This window comes from Daphnia pulicaria, chromosome 5 (assembly GCF_021234035.1).
Source record: "Daphnia pulicaria isolate SC F1-1A chromosome 5, SC_F0-13Bv2, whole genome shotgun sequence".
Taxonomy (NCBI): domain Eukaryota; kingdom Metazoa; phylum Arthropoda; class Branchiopoda; order Diplostraca; family Daphniidae; genus Daphnia; species Daphnia pulicaria.
In genome coordinates, this window is record NC_060917.1 from 6,018,082 (window position 1) to 6,040,695 (window position 22,614).

The following is a 22,614-nucleotide window of genomic DNA, read 5'->3' on the forward strand; positions in this document are numbered from 1 at the left end:
TTAAATACTCGAAAGACCTTGAGAATGGTATAAACTGGACCAAGTTTTACCAAATTTGTGTACACAAACCAATCCAGGTCAAAGTTTTTTTTTATTGCTACAGGTAAACGGACAAAAAAAAAAATTACCCCCTACCCCGACAGCGAAAATGTATCCTGCGTGTTTCAGTTTATGTGGAAAGTTCTATTTATTCAGATCGACAGTGTCCTCGTTGCGTTGTGGTTTGTACGCCGAAGAAGACGATCGCCCGCAACAGAAAAGTGTTTTGCAAATGCAAACAGTTTTCAAATGTTGCATGAAACCGCGTAACTAGTGACGTCTTCACCGCGGCACTTGAGTCAATATTAATGTCCTGTTATTAACGACAACCCTATCCGCCGCATCACTCGGGAGTCATACATATTTATAGGAGCGGGATTTAGATTGGCAGTTCATTACAACATGAACGTTTTATTCATGCACACCGCCTCGTCCCGTCTGTTCTCCTCTGTTTGGGTGATTGCCCTGCTGTCAGGTTGTCTGGGCGAGCTGAGACCAGCTTTGCATATCAACCAGACTGTTCTGAGCATCAGCGACAATAATTCGTCAGCGCAGTTGCGTCAATACACATGTGGTACAACTACGACCGTGTACGTCTCCAAAGGATATCAGGTAACTGAATTATTGTTGCATACATTTCTGCTTATTCCAGTTGGAGATTCAACTGAAATTGATGTTGGAATCTTTCGCGTTTTCAAGGGACGTTTTGCATCTCCGAATTATCCCAGTTTGTACAGCGGAGGGGCTGATTGTTTATGGACATTGACTACATCGACTGACTCTCAATTCACGCTCATTTGCGACCCGCTATCCATTTCCTGTACCGGAGACTATCTCCTGTTTTCGCCCAGTGGAGACACGGCATTCAGAGATTCTGCCAACCCCATATGCGGGTATAATTCATTTATTTTACCTGGCTATTAATAGACTGTGATTTTTTAATGAACAATTACGTATACATATACGACGCGCGTTTATGCAGGAGTGGGAGGTTACAAGTGACGTCAAAGGCAAATTCTATTGCGATCGCATTTCATTCGTCCTATTACACGAATGGCGGTGGTTTCTCTTGTGTCGCCCAGGCCCAAGCTCCGCCCACTACTTCTACCATTGCGCCTACTCCGAATTGTCAATGCGGAATCAAGGGACAGGTATAATTTAATTCTTTGATAAAGTCACTATTTTGTACCGATACGTACTTTCGATTTCACGGAGATTTATTCACGGTTCGCTCGCTAATGTAGAACCGCGTAGTTGGAGGTCAAAGTGCTGGAGTAACCGAATGGCCCTGGCAGACTTTAATGGCTGATATCAGTCCGTCTGGCGGAGGCAACCAATTTTGCGGGGCGACTTTGATCTCGCCAAATTGGGTTCTCACGGCCGCTCACTGCACTCACAATCGAATGGCAGCCAATATTGGAGTCGTTGTGGGACAATACGACACGAAAAGCTTGTCGTCAACCTCACAGGTCCCTTTTCTCTATCAATTGTTTTATTTGTTAATCCTTTTTCTCAATTGATTTTTTCTACATCGTCCAATATAGGTCCGCAGAGTGAGTCAAATTGTTCAACATCCGAATTTTAATCGAACGACCGTCAACCATGATATCGCTCTGCTTAAACTTGATTCGCCTGTTAGTTTCACTGCAGCCGTTCGACCCGTCTGCCTACCGACTCGTTTTGTTAATTACAACTTCGACAAACAAATCGGAACTGTTACCGGTGATTTAAAAAACAAACATACACAATTTTTTATTATGCATTTTCTATAATCTTATACCTGTTTAATCCATAGGATGGGGAACAACGAGCTTTGGTGGAACAGCTTCGCCGAATTTATTAGAAGTTGCGCTGCCAATTATTTCGACTGAAAACTGTCGGCTCAATTCGATTGTTGGATCCAAGATTACAGATAACATGTTCTGCACTTATGCCGAGAATAAAGATGCTTGTCAAGGAGATTCCGGAGGTCCGTTGAATTGGATTGATCCTCAAACAGGTCTAGGGTACATCGTTGGAATCACCAGCTTTGGGATCGGTTGTGCAAAACTCAATACACCTGGCATCTATACGAAAGTAAATATTGGAACTGATTTCTCTCAAGATTTAATACTGATTGCTCTTTTTGTGTGCTAGGTTACTAATTACCTATCATGGATTCAACAAAACACAGGTATCCTGTATCCAAATAGTCCAAAGTCATTACTCCCCAAACTAACTATTTTTGTTTGTTAATTCTTGTCATATAGGGACTATTTGTTCGGTGTAGTAAGACCATAGGGCATGATAGCGCATGCACGGAGCATAGGAAAGCACTAAAACTATTATTATTCCTATCTTATTTGCCTGCAAAATGTTGAATTTTATCCATGACTTTAATAAACGTATTATTTCTTTCGACGATAAACGTGGTTTAATTTTTATCCAGTTGAAGAATAAATTCTCGAGTCATTATGATGAAACAGACGATTTTAAGGTATGGCAACCAAACGAAACCTCTTAACCAATAAGAGAGACGTTGCTATGGCCGAATTGATAGGTGGTAAGTTTTTCCTTTTTCGTCTGCTAGGAACCACTGAAAGAGTGAATTGCAAATTTTCAACAGAGTAAGTCATTCAGTTTTGCCTAGAAAGAGCTGTGTGAGTCAGTCAGTGATTATATTCAGTCATGGAAATGGAGGTCGAATCTATCGACGACAAGGAAGAAATTAGACACAAAAAACTGGGGTTTCGTCCCCAGAAGGAATTGATATTTAACAAGTTTCTTCCTTACTCGGATGGAATCGACGAGGAATCCCAATCATTCCTTATTGAAATCAAATTGAATTTGTCCAGAGCAGTCTTATTTCGTGAATTGGTAATACTCTAAGAAATATAATAGCCTTATAATAAAAAGAGGTGGTATATTTATTCATTTTGTTGTTTTTATCCTAAAGAGGCCAGGAGTTGTGACATGGACTGGTAGGCTGATTCGTTACATTAATTTGTATGGGCTCAAGTTTAGTAAAGAAGATCACATCAAGTTCATCAAGCTCTATTATGATCTCATCATTATGCCTGGATTGGAAGCCTCCATGATTTCTCTGTTTGCCAGCACTTTAAGTAGTTTGCTAAAGAAGCAATACTTGATCAGTCCAGCAGAGCTCCAGCTTCCATGGAAACCCCTTTACAAATTAATGAAGACAATTCTTGACTCCCCGTATGAAGATGTTGGCCTGTATTTTATTCCGGCTTCCATGGATTCAGTATTGAGAACTGTAGTGAAGCTGTGCCGTGATTACTTCCATATTGGAGCAACAGAAGAAATGTTGGCAGAATGGAGACCTCTGCTTTGTCCCTTTGACATGACAATGCCCATGGGTGTTAGCTTACTTGCAGCTTTCTTACCAACTAAAATTGAGCCCAAGAACCATCAGCAGGGTCATCTTCTCTGGTTTGATGAGTTTATGGGTCTTTGGAAGATGTGCCACAACAAACCAAGCTGGGAATTTGATTTTTTGCTCCTGTTCTCCCGGCTTGCAGATAACAATATTGGCTATATTAACTGGGAGCCTGTGATGCCATTGATGTTCTCCAAAATTCTGAATAATTTTGGTTTACCAGTTGGTTACAGGTAAATTTATTGATTGCCTGCCTTATTTCTGACTCTTAACAAGTTCTGGTATTTCTAGGCATCAGAGAGGACAAATTGGTCACAAATTTGATCTTGGAGCAGTTGTTACATGGATTGTTGCCTCACTTGGAGGTGGTAGCAATTGCCAAGATCATTTAGATGCATTATTTAAAGCTATCAACAGTTACTACCATCCATCCAATGTTGGTACGTGGCACACGAAACTCAACGATTTTTTGCGCCGTCTGCCTGCAGCTTTTGTAAAACGACTTCATCGAGAGCGTTCCAACAAGAAAAGTTGGTTAACTCCAACTCCGGAAAATGCAAAACTGACAGAAACAGACATCACTCGTTTCGTAGAAAGTAATCAATGGGTCCATATGAGATATTTTTGTCCCATTTTCTCAATTTACATGTAGTTTATTCCTCTTCAATTCTTTTATAGGCGTTCTTCCAGTGGCCTTACTCGCAATGTTTTCGCGGGCTGGAGCATATGAAGCTAGTATCGCCTTTCATCAACTGGCTCAGTTGAGACCAGAATTAGTAATTCCTCCTATTCTCGAAAGACTCTATTCGGCATTGGTAAAATCATCTATAAAATCATAATTTATTCAACGGTTAATCATAATTACAATTTAGGATACAGTTACTGAACCACATCGATTGACGGCAGCCTTGCAATGCCTAGTTTCTGTGATTCGACCCTTAGTTAGCGGGGGTGAAGCTTATCCAGAAGGACCCTCCCACGTCCTCCCACTTTTGATGGCTTGTCTTCCGGCCATTGATCCTAATGATATCCGTAAAACTTTGGTAAACCCATTGCACAAAATGTCGTGTCAGAATTTCTTTTTCAAACATATTTTTTCTTTCTATGTAGGTCACTTTTCAATTAGTAACATCCATCGCTACCTTAGTGCCTTTCACCGACTGCTCGGATGCCATAGCACAACGTTCGGATTTGACAGAGGAAGAAGAGAAAGTTTGTTCGGCCACTGCTGGATTTGAGGACTTTTTTCTGCAGTTTATCGACCGCTGTTTCAATTTAGTACGTGCTTCTTCACAAGTTTTTTCAAACTTTATTATTAAAAGTCCCGCTTTATTGATCAGGTGGAAAGCAGTTCTCTCGAACAAACTCGCTTAGACAAGGCAAAAAATGTCGAGAAAATGACACGAGAAGAATCTTTACTGGAAGTTGGTCTTTCGTCTACTATAGCCTCGCTTTCCATGCAATGCTCGGCGGATATTTTCGATGTTGCCTTGAAAAAGTTGTATTCATTTGTCGGCGGTCGTGCCTTCGAACCACATGTCGCAGGGAAGTTTGCAGCTCACGTCGTTAGCTCAGTTGCAAAAGTTAATGCGGCTAAGGTGCTGCAGATATTTTTGCCCAATCTACTACTGTCTTTGGGTAACGCCTTGGCTTCCGATGATGTTCTCGAAGAAGAACGTCTAGAAGACGAACTCATGTTCAACTTACTTCTGTTATCTGAATTGGTACGAATCGCTTATTATTTTTGTTAGACTTCGTTAAATAGTTTTTCTCATTCATTTTTTCAGATGCGATGTCCCGGAAATTTTTTGCTTCCATTTGCTGAACAATTAATTCATGTGCTGGATCGTGCGTTGTTGCTTAAAGCTCGAGAAGCCTATTTATCTTCTGGTGCCGTGCTCAATAACTTGTTGAAAAGCTTGACAACAATTTATCCAACGGATTTCCGTAGCATCGCTGAAGCGTATGATCGGTCCTTGGCGGAATATTTACCCATTCGTGACTGGGGCAAGCCTGGAGATCTCAACAATCTTCAGATCAAGTGGCATTTCCCAAGCAAAGAAGAGCGTTTATTAGCAGAGAAACTTCTGCGAAGATATTTAGAAACAAACCTGAACAAACTTGATGAGCATGTGGATCAAATCAATACACTCTCCAGAGAAGCTCTTCAACGGACGCTTAGCCACACACTAGACTGTATTTTAGGTGCTGGAGCAGTTCTTCCCCCGTGGCAAGAAGAGCCTATTTCAATGGCAGAATCAAGAGTGAAATTGACTCTCCCTCTTCAGTTTTCCCATGCTGATGCAGAAAATTGGCAGATATCTTTTTCAAATGGCAAACATATTCGATTAACTGTCGCCCAAACGGTAAATTCTCTCAAATATTATGGAATTTTACTCACATATTTACTTAAACTTCTATCCTGTTTAGCTATTCCGAGTTGTACGTCATCTTCTCTCCACTGGATCGGATGATACGTTTGCACTTTTCGGTACCATTTCCATATGCCAGATGCTTCTGTTCCATTATGGTGTCTTGAAAGAGGATTTCGAAACCCACCAAAAGAATTTTCAAATGGTGAAAAGAGTACTCGGCAGCAATTTGATTGGTCGCAAAGCGGACATCCGAGCTCTGATGATAGACCGCATCCAACTTCAACACGAACTCAGAGTGCTGGAAAGTGCATTCACGCTGAGCGTAGTAACTCCAACGATGCGCATGATTCTCAAAGATCTTGTCCAGCTGGCTACTTCCCAGTATTCAGAAGTGCGTAGTCGAGCACAAGGGGTTCTCAGTTATTTACAACGCCAATCTCCTAAAGCGTACCAGATTATAATGGAAGATCTATTGAATGGTCTAAAATCTGATGCATCACATGAACAACTTAAAGGTACCTAATTAATTAAATTTTCTTTTAGATGTTGTCTAATGTTAAAATACTTTGTTTAGGCACGCTTTATATTCTTGCGGAGCACTCATCAAAACAAAGGTCATTGTTGGTGATGCACAATTGGAGCGTTGTTGGAGAACTGTGGGTTGCAGTCACCCGCATTGTGCCATCAGAAAAACCTTCCATTATTCAACTGTTGACCGCCATTTCTACATTGCTATACCGCACGATTGAAACTACATCAATCCACTTGACATTTACAGAAGAATGTCTATCATCTGCTCAAATGATAACTGATGCATCACTTGAAAATCAAGAATTGGAACAATCCGCTCAAAATGAGAAAGATTGGGGACAAAAAAATGAAGAAATGTATTATCAACTACTTGATTCTCTTGTTGGGATTCTCGTCAGTGGTTCTCTTCATTGGCGAATGTACAATCTGGCATTCAATATGCTCTGCCTGCAGTTACGTGCTGACCTCCCTGCACCCACTAAAGTGGTCCGTGTGTTCATCCAAAATCTCCTTCACGACGCTATTGCCGTGCGCAAAATTGCTATCAAAGGAACTGCAGCTATTTGCAAACAGCAGAAAAGGAAGCACAAAAAAATTGTTGTAAATCCTGCAGATATAGCTCGTCGGTTCAGTCCGCCGCATATAAAAGAATCCCCTAAAACGTATGTATTCACAACATTAGATTACTTTCTTTATTCACTTCTAAATTTTTTTGCGTTTACTGATTGGTGAAATTGTAGTGGCCCAGGAGACCAGTGGGACAATAGTTGGTTGCAGTATCAAGGAGAAAAGCTTCCAAAGACGGTTGAAGAATGGAATCAACCTCGGTATGAAACCTTTTTTTTTCTCTTTTTTGTCTTTCTTGACTATCAATTATAATTCATCTATTACCGATTTGCAGGTTCGTCCATAAAACGCACGTTGGATTTTATACATGGCCGAAGGTCATGGAAGTCTATGCCCCAGAAGATCAACAACCACCTTTACCAGACAAAAGCAACATCGAATCACTTACTCCGGAGGAGAAGGAGATCGCCGTTTTTTTCGACAGTGAATCAAACATTGAAAAATTTGTTCATTTCTTGTCTCTCGAGGATAGAAAGGGAAAGGATAAATTTGGCGCCACTAGATTTTCATTCTTCAAAGGTATTATTGTCCATTTTCATCAAATCTATTTGATTCTAAATTAACTTGATGTCGTAGGACTCTTCCGAAACTTTGGAGATTTGTTTCTGGGTCATTTTATTCCACATCTGGAGCGTCTAGTGCGCGATCAACATGAAGCATCCCAACGTTGTGCGGCAGAAATCATAGCAGGCTTGATTCGTGGGTCGAAGCATTGGCCTTTTGCTAAAACAGAGGCGATGTGGAACGTTCTTTGTCCTATTTTGAGAACGGCTTTTAGTAATGTCAACGTCGAAAGCATCAGTGACTGGGGAACAGCGATCGCGACGGCTTCAGAATCCAGAGATCCCAATCGTATTGGATGGTTGATGGAGCTCATTTTAGAAGATCGCCTAGAACAGGTTTGATGCCTTCGGTAGATAGTTTATGACGATAGAAATTTTATTTTCGGGTGATTTCCTTGTAGGGATCCTTTACCGATTCAAGCAGATTGTACATGCTCCAAGGTGGCATCTCCCAACAGGAATGGAGGGTTTCGGAACTTCTGTTTCGCCTTTTGAATCTTCTACGGCCTTACCTGAACCATCCTTATCAGAATATGCGCGATCGTTTGGGTAGCGTTCTGACCAACATATTCCTCCACGATATCGACCTTCCTGGAGGGTCTGTCAGTTCGTCTCCTCGTGTCAAAGATTTCGTTGATGAAATTTTGCCTCAGCTGTCTCTTCTATTGGATAATGGCAATCGTGACTCTCCAGTAATTAATTTCCTATCCAACTTTTAATTCTTTCTAACCTTTCATTATTCATTGCCTATAGATCGACTGGAATACTATCAAGGGCGATGAAGAACGCAACAAATCTCTTCGCCTATTAAAAACTGTGAGTCAATGGTTGTCCGGAATGTGGACACGCAGCTATGGGTGCCAACCGGAAGCTCAATTGCTGTTACTTCCCTATCTGTTTGCGGCTGAAAGTAGTGATACTGATAAAGAATTGGCTCGTGAATGCTCTCTTGCTTTGTGCTTCATTTCCGCCACTGTAATGAGTCCTTCGACCATTGCAGTTGCATTGAAAACTATCGACGAAGTTGCACATCACGGATCCTGGAAGGCTAGAATTGCTTCCCTAGAATTTCTTCAAGTAAGACTTGAAACAATTAATTCAATGATTTCAATTAATTTTGGAATCCTCTTTGATTAGGTGTTCACCTTCAATAATTTATTTAATGTCACTCATATTTCGGATGGAGTGGATCGTGTTGCATCGTTGGTTATGTTTCTCCTAGCTGATGAACGGTTGGAAGTTCGGGAGAAAGCTGCGCAGGTAACTTTTCAATTAACTGTAAGGCAAGTTATGGAAAAGACATAAATGGAGACTTTGATCAGGTACTCGGAGGTTTGCTTCACTGTGATTTCCTTGATCGTGAAAAGAGCCAGAAGTTGCTTGATCAGTTCCAGAAACAAGTATCGCGCAAATTTCCAAGAAACATGCGGACTTCCGTGTTGCAGGATGTCGACATGGCGTTGATTGTCAAAAGACATGCTGGAGTCTTGGGACTATGTGCTTTTGTTGACGCTTTTCCCTACGATGTTCCCGACTTTTTACCCGATATCTTGGTTCAACTCGGAAATCATTTGAATGACCCTCAGCCAATTCCAGTGAGATTCTGAGTTTCATTACGATTAAAAGTTCTTTCTAATTTACTTTTCATTTTACTCTTTTTAGGTGACGATCAAGAAAACGCTCTCAAATTTCCGTCGTACTCATCATGATAATTGGCAATTCCACAAGCAAAAGTTTTCCGATGATCAACTTGTTACTTTGACAGACTTGCTCGTTTCGCCAAACTATTATGCGTGAATACTGTCGAAATTTCGTTATGTCATTTAGATCTTTTTTGAAGGTACGCATTTGTTTGATTAATTTGAATCGATTTTTCTTGATTGAGTGAAATTTTAGTTTATTGAAGGCATGTTTTTTTTCCAATGGGTAAATTTGAATGGTAAGTTGGATATTTTGAATGGAGGTTTTAAGTGATTTAACCGTTTAATTGATGTTTACTACCAAAAGGATTCAAAACAACATAGAAAAAAATACACAATTTATGGGATAATCATGATTATGCGTGAATACTGTCGAAATTTCGTTGTCATTTAGATCTTTTTTGAAGGTACGCATTTGCTTGATTAATTTGAATCGATTTTTCTTGATTGAGTGAAACTTTAGTTTATTGAAGGCATGTTTTTTTTCCAATGGGTAAAGTTGAATGGCAAGTTGGATATTTCGAATGGAGGTTTTAAGTGATTTAACCGTTTAATTGATGTTTACTACCAAAAGGATTCAAAACACCATAGAAAAAAATACAAAATTTATGGGATAATCATGAGAATTAAAGCGTTTAAAATTAGTATTAAACCGAGTGAATAAAATCTTTGAATTTTGAATAGTCAGATGTATTTGTCCAACAAATTTTAGTTCAAGTTTCCTTTATACGGTGAATGTGCTTGGCTAATTCAACATGGAAATAGCATATTTGTTATAGCCAAATGAAGATGGAAAAAATGGCTAAATGAGCATAATTCAAGAGAAAAACAAATAGCCAACTGTATGCAAAAAAATGGGAGATTGAATAAGCCAACAATTTTATAATAATCAATTACTGATCACGCGTCTACCAATTCATGTCAAAGCTTCTTGCAGGGCTGCTTGTTGCTCGGCATTCATCTGACTCAGGCAAGCTTCAAACACACTTTGATTACCTTGAACTTGCCTAACAATATTTACCATTCTCCGAAACAACTCCGATTCAACATCAAGGACTTCTTTGTTAAAAGCTTCTGCAATAATATAAATGATGCGTGGTAGGTTGCTGTGGTTCGGACCCAAAACAACTGGATGATTCGCTTCCACTAAATCACAGAAGTAGTTGTAGATGTGTGGCGCTTCATCTTCATCTTCCCAAATAGGCAGCCACGTTATCCAGTGAGAAATAATCTCGTCGACGTGGAGAGCGCTGTTGTTGAATTTCAAAATTTTTGTTACGGCAGAAATAGCATTCTCCGTTGGATTGATATTCTCTACACTGCGAGAATCTGGAGCGGCGATCATTTCAATCAGAGTGGGAACAGCTTGCGCACATGCACCAGCGAATACCGCCGTGCCGTGCATACCCAATGCTCCCCAACCGTAGGCGGCTGCTTGTCTCACCTTATGAAAGAAACATAAATAAGCAAACAAAAAATGTACAACAATGGGATTTTTACCTCTGGACTTTTATCTTTAAGGAACTCTAGTAGTGGTCTCAAAAACAACTCCTGGTACTTCACGCTGTCTGGTCCAGCAAATTCAATTACATCGTCGAAGACACAAATGCCCCACTGATGATCTGGCCAAGGACGATCGGGACCAAGAAGCTTGACAACGTGAGGAATCAAATTGTCGAGGACGGGTAGGAAAGCCGAGCGATAGGCAGCCATCAAAGCATGAATAACCTCGGTAATCTTACTAAGGATGTAAGTGTCTTCATCGTCTTCGTCGACTAGTTGATCTTCGACTACCTCATCATAATCTTCATCTTTTCGTTTCTCCTATTTAAAAAGGTTAAGTTTTATCAAATGGTTTTGAATGAGAATTTTGGTTCTTCTTTACCTGTCTTTCTGTGGAGCGTGTAAAGTGGTCTTTCATCAAACGATCCAAGATTTTGACTAACTCGGTCATCATCTCTTCGTTTAAGCAACCACTTCCTAGAGTTTCGATGCATTTCGCCAAAGCAGCCAACTGCTCCGCAAGTACGTCTTTTTCAGGTTCCGTATCCATAGCTTTGAGAATATCGCCACACATAAAGACCCACATGTCCTATATTGACATGACCTTTTAGAAATGTTCTTGGTACCAACTAATTTCTGTCACACTACCTGAACATACTGGGGGCCCTTCACCCTGGCGCATTCTAGCAAATAGGGAAGAGCTTCGACGGCTGCTGTACGAACGCCATCATGGAAGTAAAACTTCAATAGAGGAACCATCAGTTTGACGACTTCTTCGGTATAATCGGAAAAGGCATCCTTAAGCTCGCGAGCGTAACAAACAAGCATTTGACAAGCTGTAGCTTTCTCTTCCAAGCCAGCTGTCTTAATGCCAAAATTCTGCTGATCGTTTAGTGAAACAAATTGCCAATCATCATCCCCTAATGAAAGAAATAATTACCCATTGGTTTACAATTTTCAATCACACCAGTAGTTACCTTCTACAGACTTGAGATCATCTGCGTCCAGCAACGCCACTTCCGGTTTCATACTGGCGGCTTTTAAAACTGGACCCATGACAAGTGGCAGATAAGGTTGAAATTGCTTTCCAAGGATTTTACAGATGCGAGCCCAAGCCGAAATCATGTACGACAGTTGAGGATCGTCATCAGCCATTTCGGCGCCTTCCGTCTGTGTTTTCAGCAGCATATCCATGACTTCGCTGGCATCTCTTGTAAACTTCTCCGCACCCACAGCCAAACCAATCAAACTCACGCACTCAATAGTCTTGCCACGGAGAAGGCGGAGTTCCGAGGTCGTTGCGTTCTGAATTATGTACTTGAGACATGGCATAAATCGGTCGTAATATACCAAAAACTTCTCCTCTGAAGTGTCGGCTACGGAAGCAATCGTGGTTACGACTTGCTCGAGCACCAATTTCGTGCCTCGTTCGACCAATTCTAAATTAAAAATATACCTGTAAGTAGGTGAAGTCAGGAAAATAAAATAAAATACTAACCATTGAATTTTGCACTCAAAATAGCTTCCAGCTTAGCCATAATGCTATCCAAGTATTGGGCCAAAATCGACTTTGGACAATCTTCACTGAAGTTTACCAAAGCTGCGCCTGCGTGAGCTTGAACTCGTGGGTTCTCGTTGTCGTCCATAACCATCAACAGTCCTGGGATAACTTTGTCATGAAATTTCTTTTCGAATATTTGGGCAAAATCTGTCGACATCTGGCCGATAGCATTGCATGTAGCATAGCGGACCCGAGGATGAGGGTCTCGGAGAAAATTAAGGATACCGTCCATGATTTGCGTGAGAAGCGGTTCCATTTCCTATAAAAAGAAGAATCACGGACGTGAAAAAAAATGGAAAAAATACAATACAATAAAATTTTTACTTTGTGGCACCCTTCTCCAACAGCAGAAACGGCCATTAGCGCAGCATGCCGATACCTCCAATCGGTATTTGAAAGCATTGTGGGTAAACTCTGGATAATGTGGGGGAGAACCGATTTCCCACCGATTCCACAGGCTAGACGATCGAGTGCAGCTTCAGCGACTACCGAGTTACTGTCGTTATCTTCCTCTGTTAAATCGTCGCTCGTGCTCCATTCTTCATCGTCATCCAAGTCTGTCATCATTTTAAGGGCGGTCGAAATTACCAACGGGATGAGTGTAGCGCCATTTTTACGAACAGAAGCTGGTGCCGTCTCTGCTAATGTGACGATAACTTCCAGAGCCAGCTGACGCCAAGAATCCAGTAATTCTTCATTGGCCACCGCTTGCGTACACATCTGCAGCAACGGCTCGATCTGTAGTCTAAGGAATTTAGGTGTGTTTTCAGCCAGATCCACGACGCACTTCAGCAATGTATCGTCGTCTTGTTTCTGAATACTTTCAGCAACGATTTGGATCATTCCCGCAGTTAAATCCTAGGAAGATGAGAAAATTGAATGTCAGAACAAATACAAAAAGACAAGACAATTTACCTGAAAATGTTTTTGAATAGCAACATCATCATCATGCAGCAGGATGAAAGATGACAGTGACTTCACAGCTTGATAGCGTACTGGATAGTTTGACCAGTCAGCCATACATTGTTGCAACATCTGTTTGATGACATTTAGGTATTGGGACTGTTGATTTCCAAAGATTCCAGGAACAGATCCAAACATTTGCAAGGCACTCTCTTTGATTTCAGGAGTGCCATTGCTGGCAGACTCAAAGAGAAAACGAAGGAACTCTGGCCAGAGGTTATTACCTTCCTCATCCAGCAATTGTCTAGCCAGTTCTGACACTACTTCACATATTTTCCTCCTCATTCCTGCTTGGGTTTCTGTCTGAATAGTTGCCAATAATTCATTTTTTAAATGAATTTGGTTTTCAGGGGTAAGCTGTAAACAAAAAAAATTCCGAATTACAACACACCCTAAATTATCTGAGGACATGAAAGTTAGTTTCTTGTAGACATATAATAAGTAAAATGTAAATAATGGTATGCATACCTTGTTGTAGAAGTCCTCAAATTCATTGGAAATTACTCGTCTCAGAAGGACAGCTGCCATTTGTCGAACATCTTCTCCTACTGTTGTGTTTCGCATGGAGGCCAAAAGGTAAGTTGCTCTGGTTTCTACAGAAATACCATCAAGTGTTGTCTGCAATCATATTAAACATAAAAAATTGTTCTCAATCACTGGTAAAACTTGCTGCGCAGTTCAAGTACAACTTTTAGCCGTTTCACATCAGTTGACAGACAAGGGGCGATGTCGCTCATGTGTGTAGCAAACGTAATTAAATAAATACTAACCTCGGCATTGCTACGGATAGTGTTGTCCGTACTTAACAGTGTGCTTAGTAAATGCAAAAATTGTTGCTGGTCTTCGGCCATGGTAGAAATGTGAACGTAATTGGTGTTGAATTGGAACGGACACGCGAAGCCGCAACGCGAAGAAACGTGGTGGATTCGGCTGCAAAGTTTTCCAGACGAGTCTGATATCTGACTCAGGTTGGCTCTGTCTGCACTGAATCACTTCAATGTTAACGTAGTTGTCAACTCGTTCATGTAATAAAAAAAATTGGAAATAAATAAGTTAATTTAATTTTAAAAAAGAAAGTACTGCAAGATAGAGTATAAAACTTTCAAAAATATTTGATTAATGCTATAGTATGAATTGTGGAATTTGGGAAAATTCGTAAATAATTTCCATTTTCAGGACGCGCATTCGTTTGCATTTGATTAAATCGGGCGGTGTCGTCCTGAAGAGCTGTGAAGAGCAGACGAAATCCATGAAATTCACGCCCCTTGTTGGTAAGAGGAGATGGTGTTTTGTTCTGATCTGTGAGAAGTAAACGCCTGAAAATCTTGCATACTGGGTCGAAATCAGTTGTGACTAATCTGATCTTGGAGAACGGAAGCTCGAACAGATTTTTGTCATTTATGTAGAAGTTTCGCTCTGTAAATTTGCATTTCTAAGTCATGGCTTCAGACGACGAAATCCTACCAATATTAGAAAACGAAGTTCCTGGAGATGTCAAAGAAGAAGGATCAGAAACGGTTAATGAATCATCCGCACCCAGCCATCCCAATGAAGTTGGTGATGATGATACAGATGTGGAAATCCAACTCTCAGGATGTGGAGCCAGCCCATTTTGTGACCCTCGAAGAATGCCACACAGATTTATTGCACTCTTTTTAATGTGTCTTCTTGGATTTGGTTCAACATTTTGCTATGACAACCCAGGTAATCAATTGTTTTGTGGTAGTTTAGGTGGGCAAATGTAATTCAGGTTAATTCTTAGGTGCGCTGCAGGACAACCTCAAGTCGGACATGGGTATAAATACTGCCCAATTTGCCAATCTTTACGCCTGGTACTCCTGGCCAAATGTGATACTTTGTTTTATTGGTGGATTTTTATTGGATAGGTAAAGTTCATTAAAAAGTATCTGGAACTATGAGCTAATTTAAAATTGTTATAGAGTGTTTGGCATGCAGTTAGGAACCATTATATTTGCTACATTGGTGTTATTAGGACAACTGACATTTGCCTTAGGTGGTATTCTGAACAAATTTTGGTTGATGGAAATGGGCCGCCTAATTTTCGGGTAATAAATATAGAAAAACGCCAAATAACATTATAAACTAATCTTTTTAATTAGTATTGGAGGTGAATCATTGGCTGTCGCTCAAAACACTTATGCCGTTTCATGGTTCAAGGGGAAAGAACTAAACATGGTGTTCGGTTTGCAATTGAGCTTTGCCCGACTTGGCTCGACCGTAAATTTCAACGTTATGGGACCCTTATATAAACACGTTTCTCAGTTTTACACCGGTTATTTGTGCACAGGAGTGGTTCTAATGATAGGTATAATCAATCAATTTTAAAAATTTATTTTCTTTTTAAATAATTCGCCTATTTATTTTATTTAGCTTCGGCCTCTTGTGTGATGTCACTGTTGAGCGGACTTATACTTGGCTATTTGGATAAACGCGCTAATCGCATATTAAAAAAGACCGGACAGGCTGGTGAAGTAATTCGTTTTAGTGATGTCAAAGACTTTCCGGCAACGTTTTGGCTAATGTCAGTCATTTGCGTGGCTTATTACGTTGCCATATTCCCATTTATTGGACTTGGACAGTGAGTTATAGTTACGAGTTTAAACTTACACCGTAAACTTATTAAGAATATTTTTGTCTTTGTGCTCAGAGTGTTTTTTGAACGCAAGTTTGACTTCTCTCCTAGCAACGCTAATGCAGTAAACTCAATTGTCTACGTCATATCAGCGGTTGCCTCGCCTTTTTTCGGCATTTTAGTGGATAAGGTGGGTCGCAACATCTTGTGGGTTTTCCTTGCCATTGTTTTCACCATTGGGAGCCACGCCTTGCTCACGTTTACCTTCGTCAATCCTTACGTTGGAATGGTAATCTTTTGTCTATAAAATGTATTTAAATTTTGAAAATTAAATTTTTGCTTTTTCTCTTTTATCTACAGGTTACAATGGGGTTCTCGTATTCCATGCTAGCTAGTGCCTTGTGGCCCATGGTGGCTTTAGTTGTACCTGAATACCAATTAGGAACTGCTTATGGAATGTGAGTTAACTCTTATTACATCATTCCAGCAGAGACCCCATTTTTTTTTTTTTTAAATCTTCCAGCATGCAAGCTGTTCAGAATTTAGGAATGGCAGTGGTGACCATGATGGCTGGACGAATTGTCGATGACCAAGGCTACCTCGTTCTTGAAGTCTTCTTTTTGGCTTGGTTATGCTGTAAGTTTGGGTTCTGTTTTACCCTGATTACTCCTTCGTCAAGCATTAATTTATTTTTTTATTAATTTACTTTCTTCGTTGGCAGTGTCTTTGGTAGCCACAGTTTTGATATGGGTGATGAACGCAAGCCGTGGAGGTCTTCTGAATATGTCAGTAGCTGAAAGAGACAAACATGAACGAGAGCTCATGTATGCGTTTTCCTGGTTACCTATAAATTAAGCAACTGTACTGTAATCAAATCACCTAACGACGTTACGTTTTTAGGTCTAAAGAAAACTTGGAACGTGAAAAATTTTTCGCCTCTGGTTCCATGTCGGACGTGACTCCGTATGACCTTTTGCAACCTCGATCCGATTTCGCTATGCGCAACCGTTACCTCTCACGAATTGGAGCTAAAGTGGGTTATTGTTTCTTAAAAAAAAGTTATCATTAAGCTAATAATATTTTTTAAAATCCAGATTCCTGAACACTTGGTTCCTCAAGCGAGCATGGTCTATCGGGCTCTTCGATAAGAAGACTAATTATTTACATTGAAACAATATTTTTAAATCATTCGTGGCAGTATAGTAGAATTGATTGATTTTGTATTATTCCAGCTTGAAATAGCCGACCATATGCTGTCTTCTTTGTATGCCTGACAAAAATCTGACAACTCTCGCATATGCGGGTCTGCAAATAAATATTACAAGAGCTAATTCGAAAAATTAATCGAATAGCTTGAAAAATTATTATTTTAATGCCGCCTCTTACAACTAGTTTGTTATTAGCTCGATTATTACTCGATTGAAAGAAGGATGCAGTATTTTTTAAAGATCAAATTAGATAACGATTCTCATTGAATCTCATTGTATCTCACTAACATGACCCCTAAAAAAGTAAACAACCGACGTGAATTGGCATCTAGTACCGATCTTTTAGGCGTCCTTTTGCTATGAATGTCTATTGTCGATCGACGATCGTGACCTGTAAAAACCAGACGTCTAGTTCGTTTATCTCTTCTCTCCAAACAGGACTTCTACGAGTCGCCGTACGTAGGTACACTGGTACTGTGTGGATCGCGTACTATTACCGTTGAGCGTTGACTCGGTTATGTAAAGCGGCCCCAGCGAAGTATGAGCGTAGTTTAGATACCACTCCACGAAACCTTCCATGTTTCTTATTTCAATACATTTTCTCATTGGCAAATCCAATTCATCATCAACTGTCAGGATCCGCCTAAACTGTTTCTATTTACATTTTGGCTGTGAATACGACGTTGCCATCCGCCGTAAACCTTCTCCTCTTATACGACGATCAAGATTCAAAAATTGGCAGCATCGCTTGCGGAAGTGAAGTTGCCGTCTGCTGGCTCTCAATCTGCACATGGTGCATTGGTGCTCTGCATATCCATAAAGACCATAAATCCATATCATCAAAATTCAAAAGGAAGAAATTCACGTGTCACGTCGGGCGTTGACTCGAAAGAATCGAAGTGATAGATTCTCTAACTTTTTGCTTGAAACTGCAACATATTTGCATTAAGACAAACTGGTAGAAAATAATTTGAGCGATTAAAGTGACGGAAGTCACTTAATTAACTTGATTGGTTTCTAAATGTAATTTTCAGAAACAAGTAAAATTGTGTTTTTGATATATGATTTATTACATGTATGTAATAGACACTAAAGATTTTTTTTCTATTTAGGCTTCATGGCAAAAAGACACACTGATTTGGCCTTGGTCAAATCATCTGATCACATGGCTTGTTGGCTTGACTGCCGTCCATTTTACCACATTTCTATGTGTACCAGATGTATGTCTCATCTGATGCTGAAATAGGCCTACTTTACAGAAGAAGTAATTATGTTTTTCCATTTTCAAACTATAAGGCTATAGATTTAGTTTGATGACCAGATAGTAGATCCTTTTGCCTTAGTGTTGTTGTTTTGAGTGAGTGAAGTCAACTGGGACCTGTGGTTTTTTATGTTTTTCATACATTGGTTTGAATTTTCCATAGTTTTATTAAATTAATAGACTTGACTTGAAATTCTAGATCCCTTTTGTAAAATTTCTGAAACTATAAGGTACTACATAATTTAACTTTATTCCTGTCTTGGTGTTGTTTTACACAAAAGATATCTGTTCTCATCTGAAGTAAATTTAAATGTGTCAAATAGGTTTCACAGCCAGTTGAAGTCTGAGTTTCAGCAGTGCTATCTAACATGCTCATGGATTTGTTGCATCTTCATTGAAGTCCAATGTGGACATGGCTTTGTTGCAGCCAGCTGGTGAAAGGTGTTCTTGCTGGCTTGCTACCCGTACCAGCTATAGCTTTTGCCACATACAGAAACACTAAAGAACGATAGCTAAGCTGAAAAAATTTTTACAGTAAGGTTACACATTTACTTTGTTGATGACTAGTTCTTTGCTTTGTGTATGTTGACTTTTAGTTAAGACTTAAGACTGTTTCAAAAGCTTGCCAACTGTCAATTACTTTGTTACATTTCTAAAAGAAATTCTGAGGGATTGCTTAGTTTAACTTTACTTCTGCCATTTTGTTATTGTTACAAGACTTAATTGCTTGATAGTAATTTATTTATTTTTTAGTTAGGATTAACAGTCATTTGAATTCTTGGCTTAACCTATTTCTTCACTGCATTCTAATGTGGATTTGTTAAGCCAGCTAGTTAATTTACGTCATACAATCATGCAATATTCTTAAAGGTAACATTATTGATTAGACTGATTAAAATTTTGATCATCACATTTGTAATGTTTGATTACAGGCACCTTTTTAAAAATCTAACTTCAGCAATCTATTTGTATCCAATTGTTTAGGCTGCATGGAATTCTCATTTCCCTTTGATGTGAACTTCAATCACATACACTAATTAAAGGTCAGTAAAGTGACTATCTTATTCAGTTAATTCCAGAATTAAATGTGTTGATTTAGAAGTAAAAATTAAAGTTTTCAGGATCAAAGCTTTGCTAAACTTTTGATTAGTTTTTTAACATCATGGGAGTTTTGTCAAGTCATCAACCTTTATAAACAAAGTTCAAATGTGAATTTGTATTGAAATCTTTAACGAATGCCATGTGAATTTTTGTTTAAACCATATGTATCGTATAATGTTGCCATAGAATTCTGGGATAACTATGTGGAACACAAAAAAAACGTACCATTTTGTTCATTGATGCTAAAATTAATATAATCTCAATTTTGTTGTAGGTTTACGTTCCCAGAGTTGCTGCCTAATGTGGCGTGTTGTTCCCGCCTATGCCGATGAAAGATATTTTTTCTTCAAGTTGAAATGTGGCTGTTCGTTGGTGCTGGCGTCGTGTAGCGGAAGTTGCATCCTGTATTTTGTTCAATTGTACAAGTGTCTTTATCGTTTTTATGTTGAGAAGTAACAGAAATATGGGGAGTTTTTACGTTAAATAAATAATAAATATTTTCGGGATTAGGAAAACACCAAGGAGGAAGATGGTGGGGGTTGATGACTTAAATTGAAATGCTAATTAGTAGTGACGTGAAATTTAGTGTTGACACTCTTATTAACCCATAACCCAACATAAATTCAGATATCTATAGATCTAGATTATCTCTATAACCCATCCCTCTCACTCCTCTAATACTCATACCTCTAATATCCAAACTCCTAATACACATACTTTTTAATCTCATACCTAATTAATGTACATATGTAACATAAATTTATATAATAAACAAAAATTCATGAAAATAATATATTTTAAACTTGTTTTTTCTTTCTGAAATGGACAAAAAAATTAATAATTCAATAAACAGAGCGTCCGGTTCAAGACACTTTTTCTTCTGTACGAGTTAGAACGTAACCCGCCACCACCGCTGCGGCAATGAGACAAAAAGCGTTGGTTTAGTTTTGCGGAAATCTGCGTCAGTCAGGTTACAAGTTTTTCATACTCAATAACTTCTGTCGAATTTTGCATCTAGTCTACTGGTGCAAATAGCTATCCTATGTTTGGTAGTTAAGAAGATGGTTGTTTAAAAAACAAACAATGGTGAGTTTTTTTGGCTACTCAGAACACCCCATTGTTTGTTTCTTGAACAACCATTTTCTTAACTACCAAACACATGGAATCGCGATTTGCACTAATAGATTACATGCAAAATTCTACGCGAGTTGTTGAATAGGAAAAATTTGTAACTTGGCTAACGCAGATTTGCGCAAAAAATAAACCATGGCTTTTTGTTTCATTGGGTAGTGGGTTGCTTTGTTTTAACTCGCACATGCAATTGTAGGTTTTGTCTACGGCCCCCAGAGATAGTATCTGGACCGAGAAGAAGAGAGAAGTACGAGGCCAGTTTTACTGGGGAGATGTAGTCATACTAGGCTTCCGGGTTAGACTCATGACCCTCCAAAATTTTCATCGGATCATGCGCCTTCCAAGTCCCCGTTCGACCAGAGCTCTCCCCTCCTCCTGGTTTCACAGCGGGTGAGTGACCACCGGTGGGCGTTGGTTAGTGGTTAGTTAGGGAAACGGGGCCACAGAAAAGAAGGGAGCCCAGATATGCACTTGTGATTTATCTAACAACTACATCAGTCTTGAATTGCAGCATTCCCTTGTCAGTTTACAACAGTGGATGTGATCAGTAGCGAAAGAGTTACCCTGTAAAAGCAGAATGAACATTTATTTGGATGACAATAATATTAAAACAAGGTTGTAGCAACAGAAAGCAGTACCTCAAATCAAGAGGACCCATGTAAGGAAGTAAACAGGGAGATTCAAGGGTAGCAGCCAGTGGGTTAGCAAAGAACCTTGTCAACTGTATATAGTCCTCTTTCTTCAAACAACATGACTTCTCATAAAGTCTATCATGCTACATTAGAAACCTAAAACCTGTAAATAAAAAATAAAGTCATCGCCTTGTCTATAATTTGTGGCATCAATGTGCTTGATGTGTATGATCTAAAAGAATAATTCAACTTAAAAATTATATAGACTTAAGTGCAGAACAATACTTTAAATACATTGGTCCATGCTAAGGTTGGTGATCTTGCAATTCCCATAGAATGATTCAGCCGATAATAGTCATGAATCCTAATAAAAGATGAGAAGACTATGTTCCAGCAATAATTTACTAAAGCTAGTGTTAGTTGTTACCACTCTGTCATTTGGATGACATATTCTGTAGGATAGGCCTACCAGGATTTTTAACACATTTTTAACACAATAGTTGACAGTACTGGCTTCTGTACCTTTCACATTTTTTCCTGGAAATGGAGGAGAAATAATGATGTTATTAAACACATATTCGGTAAACAATCCATGCCAAACAGATTGCACAGGAAATCTAGTCAATTTACCAACGAATTCATTGGTAATTTTCGAAGAAGATAGCTGTAGCTGAACTTTTGACAACGAACCGCCATTAGCCCATTTGTGACACAACAAACAACATTCTTTCAATTCACGCCATCTATTTGCCACGTTCAAAACTCAATATCTAAAGGACTGACCTCACATAGTCACAAGTCATAAAAGTAATCAAATAGACCATTTCTCTTTGCTTAAATTAGCATGGAATCTTTAGAATTCTACAGAGAACAAAGCTCACATGTTAGTTTCATGCAAATTTTCCGGAAGTATACCGGAAGTAAGCGATAGCTCCTTAACCATTGAGCTGTCGACAAAATAAACCAAATATTCGTGATCTACGTGAAATTTGGGGTCGATTAGGTGTAATTTAAGCGAAATCCAGATTTTGGTCAAAATCGAGATTTTTCCTGAACTATAGTTCAGGATCATTCTCAAAACCGGAAGTAAGCGTACGTACAAAAAAAACATGAACTTTACAACAAATTTCACGAGGATCACGAATATGTGGTTCTTTTGTGCGTCGAATGAATATTTACTAAACTACTGACTGAAATCAGAAAACCGGAAGTAGAAAAAAAAAACACATTATTAAAAATCTAACAAGTGAGCTTTGTTGCTGAAACAGAAACTGACAGTCATCAACCAAAATTTTCTTGAAGTAGCATTTAGACAATTCTTCAGAGATGTGCAAAGTAAGCGTATTTAAAATGAGAGGAAAATGATCAAAAGCTATATGCTGTCTAGCGTCAGAAAGAAGAAACGTTCACAGTAACATGAAAACAATGTCCGATCGGATCTCGCTCG

General features: G+C 39.2%; 4 protein-coding genes and 2 long non-coding RNA genes across 10 annotated transcripts; 4 read left to right on the forward strand and 2 right to left on the reverse strand.

Moving 5' to 3' along the window:
- Positions 1-189: 189 nt before the first annotated feature.
- On the forward strand, positions 190-2,439 carry LOC124341097 (chymotrypsinogen A-like). The gene is made up of 8 exons (XM_046794027.1): positions 190-651; positions 739-932; positions 1,022-1,190; positions 1,284-1,508; positions 1,584-1,761; positions 1,835-2,115; positions 2,176-2,212; positions 2,289-2,439. The coding sequence occupies exons 1-8, from the start codon at positions 442-444 to the stop codon at positions 2,306-2,308; spliced, it is 1,314 nt and encodes a 437-aa protein (XP_046649983.1). The 5' UTR covers positions 190-441; the 3' UTR covers positions 2,309-2,439.
- A 162-nt stretch (positions 2,440-2,601) lies between these two features.
- Positions 2,602-9,713, forward strand: LOC124340777 (proteasome activator complex subunit 4-like). Of its 3 annotated transcripts, none has more exons than XM_046793411.1 (19): positions 2,602-2,895; positions 2,975-3,651; positions 3,710-4,014; positions 4,097-4,233; positions 4,291-4,461; positions 4,529-4,696; positions 4,759-5,142; positions 5,206-5,784; positions 5,849-6,308; positions 6,368-6,986; positions 7,065-7,151; positions 7,226-7,470; positions 7,528-7,850; positions 7,916-8,206; positions 8,268-8,591; positions 8,652-8,774; positions 8,837-9,109; positions 9,177-9,354; positions 9,622-9,713. In XM_046793411.1, the coding sequence occupies exons 1-18, from the start codon at positions 2,707-2,709 to the stop codon at positions 9,309-9,311; spliced, it is 5,490 nt and encodes a 1,829-aa protein (XP_046649367.1). In that variant the 5' UTR covers positions 2,602-2,706; the 3' UTR covers positions 9,312-9,354; positions 9,622-9,713. The 3 variants fall into 3 exon arrangements, with proteins under 3 accessions (XP_046649367.1, XP_046649366.1, XP_046649365.1); XM_046793410.1 differs by lacking the exon at positions 9,622-9,713 and adding an exon at positions 9,411-9,564; XM_046793409.1 differs by lacking the exon at positions 9,622-9,713 and having other exon boundaries at positions 9,177-9,564.
- A 169-nt stretch (positions 9,714-9,882) lies between these two features.
- On the reverse strand, positions 9,883-14,220 carry LOC124340824 (importin-5-like). The gene is made up of 10 exons (XM_046793529.1): positions 14,012-14,220; positions 13,710-13,859; positions 13,194-13,598; positions 12,603-13,136; positions 12,216-12,537; positions 11,695-12,156; positions 11,366-11,637; positions 11,100-11,306; positions 10,715-11,038; positions 9,883-10,658 (listed from the first exon to the last, which is right to left on the reverse strand). Exons 1-10 carry the CDS (start codon positions 14,090-14,092, stop codon positions 10,131-10,133), a joined length of 3,285 nt encoding a protein of 1,094 aa, XP_046649485.1. The 5' UTR covers positions 14,093-14,220; the 3' UTR covers positions 9,883-10,130.
- Positions 14,221-14,450: 230 nt separating this feature from the next.
- Positions 14,451-17,207, forward strand: LOC124341014 (major facilitator superfamily domain-containing protein 1-like). Its single transcript, XM_046793894.1, has 11 exons — positions 14,451-14,945; positions 15,004-15,127; positions 15,182-15,307; positions 15,362-15,567; positions 15,633-15,840; positions 15,910-16,123; positions 16,195-16,292; positions 16,358-16,470; positions 16,556-16,658; positions 16,735-16,867; positions 16,929-17,207. Exons 1-11 carry the CDS (start codon positions 14,681-14,683, stop codon positions 16,980-16,982), a joined length of 1,644 nt encoding a protein of 547 aa, XP_046649850.1. The 5' UTR covers positions 14,451-14,680; the 3' UTR covers positions 16,983-17,207.
- A 602-nt stretch (positions 17,208-17,809) lies between these two features.
- On the forward strand, positions 17,810-20,195 carry LOC124341513. 3 transcript variants are annotated; one of them, XR_006918400.1, is made up of 6 exons: positions 17,810-18,082; positions 18,155-18,306; positions 18,627-18,837; positions 19,057-19,173; positions 19,236-19,346; positions 19,679-20,195. It is a non-coding gene; the product is annotated as an uncharacterized LOC124341513 (long non-coding RNA). The 3 variants fall into 3 exon arrangements; XR_006918399.1 differs by having other exon boundaries at positions 18,627-19,173; XR_006918401.1 differs by having other exon boundaries at positions 17,810-18,065; positions 18,627-19,173.
- Positions 20,196-20,921: 726 nt separating this feature from the next.
- On the reverse strand, positions 20,922-21,492 carry LOC124341573. Its single transcript, XR_006918489.1, has 3 exons — positions 21,453-21,492; positions 21,174-21,330; positions 20,922-21,099 (listed from the first exon to the last, which is right to left on the reverse strand). It is a non-coding gene; the product is annotated as an uncharacterized LOC124341573 (long non-coding RNA).
- Positions 21,493-22,614: the final 1,122 nt, after the last annotated feature.